The sequence below is a fragment of the Stegodyphus dumicola genome, chromosome 8 (genome assembly GCF_044657685.1).
Source record: "Stegodyphus dumicola isolate Sdum_Otavi_A_Nest chromosome 8, ASM4465768v1".
Lineage (NCBI taxonomy): Eukaryota > Metazoa > Arthropoda > Arachnida > Araneae > Eresidae > Stegodyphus > Stegodyphus dumicola.
In genome coordinates, this window is record NC_140775.1 from 34,954,949 (window position 1) to 34,964,750 (window position 9,802).

A 9,802-nucleotide genomic window follows, 5' to 3' on the forward strand; every position below is an offset into this window, starting at 1 on the left:
AGCATAAAATAACTGGTTACAAAATAAAGGAACGTTACAATATACTTTGTTCCCTGATTAATTATTCAGTACATGAAATAGTGTAATGCATTTTTGTTTGCATCACATACAAATTATTTAGTTTATTTAAATGCTTTCCAAAACTGACAGGATTTTGCAAACATATTGACCATATTTTTCGACCTATAGATGCAACACTTCTTCTCTTCAGAAGTAAGATTTAGAATTAAGAAATAAAAAAAATAAGAGAGAATTATGAATAGAAAATAAATACATATGCTGGCTAGCAGAAGAAGGATGCCTTCATAAAGTACTTTTTAAGAGAAAATGGCTCAGATTCACATTACATCTACGGAAAACTACTAAAACTCCCATATAGCCAGCCTGAACTATCACTGTTCAGTGGCTATCACTGCACCACTAGTGGATTCCAATGACTGTTCGAATTTTCACAGAAATCATCATTTACGATGATTGTTGTATTATTACCATTGGTACAAAATTTACTCATTATGATAACTTAATTTTAGCTTTTAAATTATAATCATAAATTACTTGTAATAAATTGAGGGATTAAAAAATACACACTTCTTAATAATATTTTTACCATTTACAATATTTAATCATAAAAAATATTTCTAACACTGGTACAAAACTTGCCCATTATAACTGAATTTGATTTCCTTCACTTTGAAATATTTTTTTATTTATTTATTTATTTTTTTTTTTTTAATAACAGAATCTAAGAAACTAAAGTAACATATACTAGTTTGAAATGCATTTATTAACCTTTTGTAAATTTCATTATTCATAAACATAAAAATTAACCTTTTGTAAATTTAAAATATTAGCTAAGTACTAATATCATAAAATATAAATATGAACTAACTACTTAAAATATTAATGTTTAATACATTATATTTTGTAATTAAAAATATTAACATTTTGTACATTTCATTACTCATAACATAATAATTGTCATAAATTCATTTACAGTAGTGTTTCAAGAATTTATCATTGCAGTACTAGAAATATTGAAAATTAGAGAAAGACTGTTTATTCTGATTAAGAGCTAATTTTTTAGGATTGTTATTTAGTCTAGATCGGGTTTTGTTGACAATCCGCCATTTTTTTCCGATCTTCAAAACCGGGTCTACCTTGGCGACCGAAGTTTGTCGCCAAATAAAAAAATCGCGGAAAGGACCAATACTAAAGCTGTTCCAATTCTTCTTGAGCCTAATTGATTTGAAAATTATTTATATAACTCATTATCCATGTAATAATTCTGCATAATTTGGATTATAATTGCATTCAAAAATAAAAAAACACAAATTTCTCTTAGAAATCAATGATTCCTAGTCATCTGAAGAAAATGTAAATACTTTTATTTGTTATTAATTTTCAAATTAACATTATTAAGTTATTTTATATAATAGATGTTAATATTATATAATAAATTATATAATATCATAATATTAACATTAATAAATTATATAATATGTAATAAAATAATGATTAAATTACATAATATTGTTTATTATATAATGTTATTTTATATAATAAATCAAACCATTGGTTGGTGCTCCTTCGATTAGCGACAATTTTTTTTAAAAAGATGTCGGTAAAAGCCACTTAAATCTTTCTGCTTTGTAACGTCCATCATATCATTTAACATATTTTCACGACGTTCCCTTTCTTCCTCCTCTTCTCTTTCCTGCAATTTCTTTTTGTATGTTGAACTAACGAATGCTTCTTTATCTTTAAACTCATCTCCTTCCTTTTCTCTTTCAACTTGAATTTTCTTTTCAACTCTTCGTTCGTACTCTTTCTTCCTCTTTTCTGCAGCTTTTAGGAGTGATTCTATATAACGAGAAGACTTTTTTTCTGTTGGAACAACTTTTGCAACTTCCTTTGCCTTCATATCATCATATATACTGTCATATTCATATATGGAGGGATCATCTAACTGCTCAACTTTAATACTTTACTTACGCTTTGCTTGAGGTATTTTGGTTGATGGTTTCTTTCCGCAAGAATCTTCATCGCTATCACTGTCAAACAGTTTATTTCTCTTGAAAGACACTGATTCCGCTTTCTTAGGTAGAACAAGACCGAACTTTCTTTTATTTTCCATTTGTCATTCAAAATATTCCATATAACACTTTAGATTCGTAGACACTAGAGCTGGAGCAAACCGCATGTATTCGTTACTGAGTAACGGGTACATCGGTTGACTCGAAGTACCGATTCGGTACTCACAAATTCATTTCGTTACTCGCATCTGTTCGTTACTCGCATCTGTCGTACGATGCGGTTTGTTCGAGTACGAATGATGTGGTTTCTATGCGAATACGAATGATGCGGTTTCTATGCGAATACGAATGATGCGGTTGCTGTTCGAATACGAATGATACGGTTGCGTCACAATGCGCTCATATTTTTCATAGATAATTTTGAATTTTTTTGGGCATCGGGCAAACTCTTGTTTACATTATGTGTTTTAGTTGAAATACTATTTAGTTGTTGATATTTAAGAAAATGAGCAATTTTGATAGCGTGAAGCGTTATTTTGTATTTGCTTTTTACTATTGCTATTTATGTTTGTAATTTGAAAATTTAGATGATTCATCTTTTTTTTTTTTTTTTCCCCTTGAGCGTGCCATAGTCAGATTTTATTGATTTGAAATATTTATATACTGCACTTAGGTATTGTTTATATAAGAATATGTAGGTTAATATAGGTTCTTTATTTCCTTGTATCAAATAAAATGGTAGTAATTATTGTAATCGAGAAAACTTTTGGGTATGATATTTTAACGGAAATATCCGTTTTTGACGATTACGGAATCCATGTGAATTATTTTTTGGGCTGACGCCTGTACGTAAGAACACAATGAAAGACTCTCTCTTTCTCTCTCTCTTTTTTTTTTTTTTTTTTTTCAAAAAAACTTATTGTTAAATGTAATCCCATTTACTCTAAGCTGATACTTATGACTAATGATTATGACTTTAAGTTGATACTTGAAAGGGATTTTTTTCGTGATGTGTAAGTACAGTCGGCCACAAAAGTATTCGAACACCGGTACCCATTCAGAAAATTTACTTTTCCGTTGAGAAACAAAATTGTCTCCAGAGTCTATCTTGGTTCGATAGACAAAAAAAAAAAAAAAAAAAAAAAAAAAAGGATGGCTCATGTCCAAAATTGGCTAGGTGCATGAAACAAAATACAACATGACCTATCTGGGTGAGATGGGAAACAAAATGGCTGCTCACGTAATCCATTATTGCGCTCATAGAAAACGCAAAGTGTCGCTGCGGCTCGTCTCGGTTCGCGAAGAGTGAAAACCCAAAACGGTCTGCAGTGTCTATCTTTGTTGAATGAGAAAACAAAAGGATGGCTCATGTCCAGTTTATTTAGGTGTGGGAAAACATATAACGTGACCTATCTGGATGAGATGTCTCCAGCGATCCAGTATAGACTTTTTCCCCATCTGCAATAGATGACATCTATAAACAATTCCATTGAAATCTCCTCGAAATATAAGAAACAGCTAGCTCGTGAAATTGTAAAGTATTCCCAAAAAATTCCACTTCTTGAAGAAGGAAAAACACCCTAGCTGCAGATGAGGTAGAGAGAGAAAAAGCATGTTGCACCATGGAGAGCCCGCACGGTTCTGAACAGAAAACGTGGAATGCTTTTATAGAAAAGAGTTGAAAGTGAAAGTAAAAGCCGATTGGAAATTTTTCAATTGGTTGCCGACTGGGAAAAAATTTTCAGAGCTCAGAAAAAAAAATCTGAGATGTAAAAAAAAAAAAAAAAAAAAAAAAAAAAAACTTTTTGTTAATTTTTATCATGTCTTCTAGACATGATAAAAATTAACCCTACCCCCCTTTTGTGTGGGAATGTTGTCTCACTGTTTCTAAAAATAGACCATGACTCATTCTAGGAATTATATGTTTTAAAAAGGATGAGTTTAAACTTTATAAGATATGATAAGTTTTTAAAAAGGATATGTTTTAAAAAGTCTTTGGGTTTCTCCATTCCAAAGTAAACAAAGTGAAGACATCAAATTAATAGAAAAAAAGGAAGAGGGTTTTTTTTTTATATAGCTCTGGAAATATTTTTCCAATTCAACAGCCAATAAATATTTCCAACCAATACAATTTCATTTTTACTTTCACTTTCAATTCATTTCTTATATATATAAGAACATTTCATGTTTCTGTTCAGATCAGTGTGGGTTGTTCAAGATGCAGCAACTCTAATCCATCCCACAACCAGGAAAAAAAGATGTTCTTCATGAGATGTTCTTTTGGCTTTCGAAAACAATGATGACATGATGATTGTAATACATTTCGGTTCTCATGTCCCATGCTTGAACTCAGAATTATTTCCAGAACTCTGAAAATTTTTCCTAGTCAGCTCGATAACCCAGCTTTCGTATATTTATTTTTTAAGCCACTCGAGTTTCGACTTCCCATCCGTGTGTGCTGTGCATTCAACCTGGAGACACATTCCCTGAGCTCTAAGAAAATGTTTCCCAGCCCACTCAATCCCTGAAATGGATTAAAAAAAATTCTTTCATACATTTTTAAAGCTCAAGAGTGTTAGGTGTCAAGGAAAGAACCTTTTTTTTCCCTGAGCTCTAAGAAAAGGTTTCCCAGCAGACTCAATCGCTGAAATGGATTAAAAATAAATTCTTTCATAGCTTTTTAAAGCTCAAGAGTGTTAGCTGTCATGGAAAGAGCCTTTTTTCCCCCTGAGCTCTGAGAAAATGTTTCCCAGCAGACTCAATCGCTGAAATGGATTAAAAATAAATTCTTTGATACATTTTTAAAGCTCAAGCGTGTTAACTGTCATGGAAAGGGCCTTTTTTTTCCCCAGCCCACTCAATTGCTGAAATGGATTAAAAATAACTTCTTTCATACATTTTTAAAGCTCAAGCGTGTTAGCTGTCATAGAGCTGCAGATGAGGTAGAGAGAGAACAAGCATGTTGCACCATGGAGAGCCCACACTGTTCTGAACAGAAAACGTGGAATACTTTTATAGAAAAGAGTTGAATATGAAAGTAAAAGCCGATTGGAAATTTTTCACTTGGTTGCCGACTGGGAAAAAATTTTCAGAGCTCAGAAAAAAAAATCTGAGATGTAAAAAAAAAAAAAAAAAAAAAAAAGAACTTTTTGTTAATTTTTATCATGTCTTCTAGACATGATAAAAATTAACCCTACCCCCTTGTGTGTGAGAATGTTTTCTCCCTGTTTCTAAAAATAGACCATGACTCATTCTAGGACATTCCAAAGTAAACAAAGTGAAGACATCAAATTAATAGAAAAAAAGAAAGAGGTTTTTTTTTTTTTTCCAGCTTTGGAAATATTTTTCCCATTCAACAGCCAATACAATTTCATTTTTACTTTCACTTTCAATTCATTTCTTATATCTATAAAAACATTTCATGTTTCTGTTCAAATCAGTGTGGGTTGTTCAAGATGCAACATCTCTACTCCATCCCAAAACCACGAAAAAAAGATGTTCTTTCATGAGGAATTTTTTTGGCTTTCGAAAACAATGATGACATGATGATTGTAATACATTTCTGTTCTCATGTCCCATGATTGAACTCAGAATTATTTCCAGAACTCTGAGAATTTTTCCTAGTCAGCTCGATGAACCAAATTTCGTATATTTATTTTTTGAGCCACTCGAGTTTCGACTTCCCATCCGTGTGTGCTGTGCATTCAACCTAGACACACATTCCCTGAGCTCTAAGAAAAGGTTTCCCAGCCCACTCAATCGCTGAAATGGATTAAAAACAAATTGTTTCATACATTTTTAAAGCTCAAGCGTGTTAGCTGTCATGGAAAGAACCTTTTTTTCCCTGAGCTCTAAGAAAATGTTTCCCAGCCCACTCAACCGCTGAAATGGATTAAAAATAAATTCGTTCCTATATTTTTAAAGGTCAAGCATGTTAGCTCTCATGAAAAGGGCCTTTTTTTCCCAGCCCACTCAATAGCTGAAATGAATTAAAAAGAAATTCTTTCATACATTTTTAAACCTCAAGAGTGTTAGTTCTCATGGAAAGAGCCTTTTTTTCCCCTGAGCTCTAAGAAAATGTTTCCCAGCAGACTCAATCGCTGAAATGGATTAAAAACAAATTCTTTCATACATTTTTAAAGCTCAAGCGTGTTAGCTGTCATGGAAAGGGCCTTTTTTTCCCCAGCCCACTCAATCGCTGAAATGGATTACAAATAACTTCTTTTATACATTTTTAAAGCTCAAGCGTGTTAGCTGTCATAGAAACTGAAATTTATGTCATGGTTTGTGTCTCACACGTCGTCAACGGTATGGTTTGAGGTGAAAATTGAAAACCCGGTATGAAAAATCTCTTTAAGTTCACTTTAGAAGAAGCTGTGGGATAGAGAGATTTCGTCATGGAAAAATGTCTTTCAATGTCAGTCATGGGAAAATGTCTTTCAATGTCCGTCATGGAAAAATGTCTTTCAATATCATGACATCTCTTTTCAAATAGGATTGAAGGATTTTTCTTAAACTATGTTGAAATCTTGATCCATCCAAATTACAGATGGGAAATTCTGATCCATGGATGGATCATCCAATTTCGCTAGAACCTGATAAACGGTTGCTGATGAAATCCAAACGAAAACCCTAGCTTTTCAAACAGGAAACATTTTCCCCTAACCGTATTAATGATTTCTATTCTGTGAGACATTAAAAAGTGGAAAGAAACTTGTGTTCACAGAAGCTCTTTCTATAAGAGTGGTCCTAGGTCCAGATGAGATAGAGAAAGAGAAAAAGCATGCTGCACCCTTGGATAGCCCGCACGGTTCTGAATAGAAGACGTGGAATACTTTTATAGAAAAGCGATGAAAGTGAAAGTAAAAGCCAAATTGTCTTGGCCGTAGAATTTTCACTTGGTTGCCGACTGGGAAAAATTTTTCAAAGCTCAGAAAAAAAAATTTCAGATGTAAAAAAAAAAAAAAACAATCTTTTTGTTAATTTTTATCACGTCTTCTAGACATGATAAAAATTAACCCTACCCCCCTTTTGTGTGGGAATGTTGTCTCCCTGTTTCTAAAAATAGAACGTGACTCATTCTAGGAATTATATGTTTTAGAAAGGATTAGTCTTTGGGTTTCTCCATTCCAAAGTAAACAAAGTGAAGACATCAATTTAATAGAAAAAAAGAGTTTTTTTTTTTTCCAGCTTTGGAAATATTTTTCCCATTCAACAGCCAAGAAATATTTCCAGCCAATACAATTTCATTTTTACTTTCACTTTCAGTTCATTTCTTATATCTATAAAAACATTTCATATTTCTGTTCAGATCAGTGTGGGTTGTTCAAGATGCCGTAACTCTACTCCATCCCACAACCAGGAAAAAAAGATGTTCTTTCATGAGGAATTCTTTTGGCTTTCGAAAACAATGATGACATGATGATTGTAATACATTTCTGTTCTCATGTCCCATGCTTGAACTCAGAATTATTTCCAGAACTTAACGTATATTTATTTAAGCTACTCGAGTTTCGACTACCCATCCGTGTGTGCTGTGCATTCAACCTGGACACTTATTCCCTGAGCTCTAAGAAAATTTTCCGAGCCCACTCAATCGCTGAAATGGATTTAAAATAATTTGTTTCATACATTTTTAAAGCTCAAGAGTGTTAGGTATCATGGAAAGAGCTTTTTCTTTCCACAGCCCACTCAATCGCTGAAATGGATTAAAAACAAATTCTTTGATACATTTTTAAAGCTCAAGCGTGTTAGCTGTCATAGAAAGGGCCTTTTTTTTCCCACCCCACTCAATCGTTGAAATGGATTAAAAATAAATTCTTTCATACATTTTTAAAGCTCAAGCGTGTTAGCTGTCATAGAAAGGGCCTTTTTCATCCCAGCCCACTCAATCGCTGAAATGGATTAAAAATAAATTCTTTCATACATGTTTAAAGCTCAAGCGTGTTAGCTGTCATGGAAACTGAAATTTATGTCACGGTTTGTGTGTCACACGTCGTCAACGGTATGATTTGAGGTGAAAATTGAAAACCCGGTATAAAAAATCTCTTTAACTTCACTTTAGAAGAAGGTGTGGGATAGAGAGATTTCGTCATGGGAAAATGTCTTTCAATGTCTTTCAATGTCCGTCATGGGAAAATGTCTTTCAATATCATGTCATCTCCTTTCAAATAGGATTGAAGGATTTTTCTTAAACTATGTTGAAATCTTGATGCATAAAAACCACGGATGGGAAATTCTGATTTATGGATGGATCATCCAATTTCGCTAGACCCTGATAAACGGTTGCTGATGAAATCCAAACGAAGGGTCCTAGCTTTTCAAATGGGAAACATTTTCCCCTAAAAGGAGAAATGATTTCTATTCTGTGAGACGTCAAAAATTGGAAAAAAGCTTGTGTTCACAGAAGCTCTTTCTAGAAGACTGGTCCTGGGTCCAGATGCAGTAGAGAGAGAAAAAGCATGCTGCACCTTGGACAGCCCGCACAGTTCTGAACAGAAAACGTAGAATACGTTTATAGAAAAGTGTTGAAAGTGAAAGTAAAAGGCCAATCGTCTTGGCTGTAGAATTTTCACTTGGTTGCCGACTGGGAAAAATTTTTCAAAGCTCAGAAAAAAAATTTCAGATGTTAAAAAAAAAATTAATTTAAAAAAAAAAGTTAATTTTTATCATGTCTAGAAGACATGATAAAAATTAACCCTACCCCCCTTTTGTGTGGGAATGTTGTCTCACTGTTTCTAAAAATAGACCATGTATACCAATATACTACAAACGGACTTGAACGCCTGTTCTCAGTATGTAGCTATACAAATTTGAAGGTAAAATTAAAAAAAAGACATCTTTTTGGGGAAAAGGGAGTAAATTTGTATAGGAATATACTACAAACGGAATTTAAGGCCTGTTTTCAGTATATAGCTATACAAATTGGAAAGTAAAAAAAATAAAAAAAAAGACATCTTTTTTTTTCGGGGGAGAAGGCAGTGAATTTGTATAGGAATATACTACAAACGGACTTTAAAGCCTGTTTTCAGCATATAGCTATACAAATTGGAAGGTAAAAAAAATAAAAAAAAAGACATCTTTTTTTTTTTCGGGGAAATAAGTGAATTTGTATAGGAATATACTACAAACGGACTTTAATGCCTGTTTTCAGTATATAGCTATACAAATTGGAAGGTAAAAAAAAATAAAAAAAAAGTCATCTTTTTTTTTTCGGGAAATTAAGTGAATTTGTATAGGAATATACTACAAACGGACTTTAATGCCTGTTTTCAGTATATAGCTATACAAATTGGAAGGTAAAAAAAATAAAAAAAAGATATCTTTTTTGGGGAAAAGGAGTGAATTTGTATAGAAATATACTACAAGAACATCAAGAAAAGAACATCATGGGTCCAAGAATTGAAAGTAAAAGTCCAAAAACGAAATGTTAACGACTGGGAAGAAAATTTTCAAAGCTGAAAAAAAGATTTAAAAAAAAAAAAAAAATTTTTTTTTTAATGTGTTAAAATTTTTCCAGAGCTCTGAGAATTTTTCCCAGTCGGTTTCTAGAAGCAACTCGTTAATGTATTTAAACCACTCGCGTTTCAGTTTCAGATCAGTCTGTGCTGTGCACTCAACGTGGATACACGCTTCCCACTCTCCTGGGAAGAGCTTCTGTGAAGGTATGTGAACATTTTTTTCTTACTCTTTTGTATTTCATAGACTACAAATATTTATTGAGTCACCCATTTTATAGAAATGTATTCTTATTTCCTTTCAATACTTTG

At 32.6% G+C, this 9,802-nt stretch overlaps 1 protein-coding gene across 1 annotated transcript; it reads right to left on the bottom strand.

The window, feature by feature from the left end:
* Positions 1 to 1,364: 1,364 nt before the first annotated feature.
* On the bottom strand, positions 1,365 to 2,337 carry LOC146995707 (nuclear speckle splicing regulatory protein 1-like). The gene has a single exon (XM_085822926.1). The coding sequence runs from the start codon at positions 1,919 to 1,921 to the stop codon at positions 1,592 to 1,594; it is 330 nt and encodes a 109-aa protein (XP_085679052.1). The 5' UTR covers positions 1,922 to 2,337; the 3' UTR covers positions 1,365 to 1,591.
* Positions 2,338 to 9,802: the final 7,465 nt, after the last annotated feature.

What these genes read in the sequence shown, in the direction of transcription:
- LOC146995707 (XM_085822926.1), bottom strand. Translation starts at nt 1,921, where the DNA reads ATGAAGGCAAAGGAAGTTGCAAAAGTTGTTCCAACAGAAAAAAAGTCT.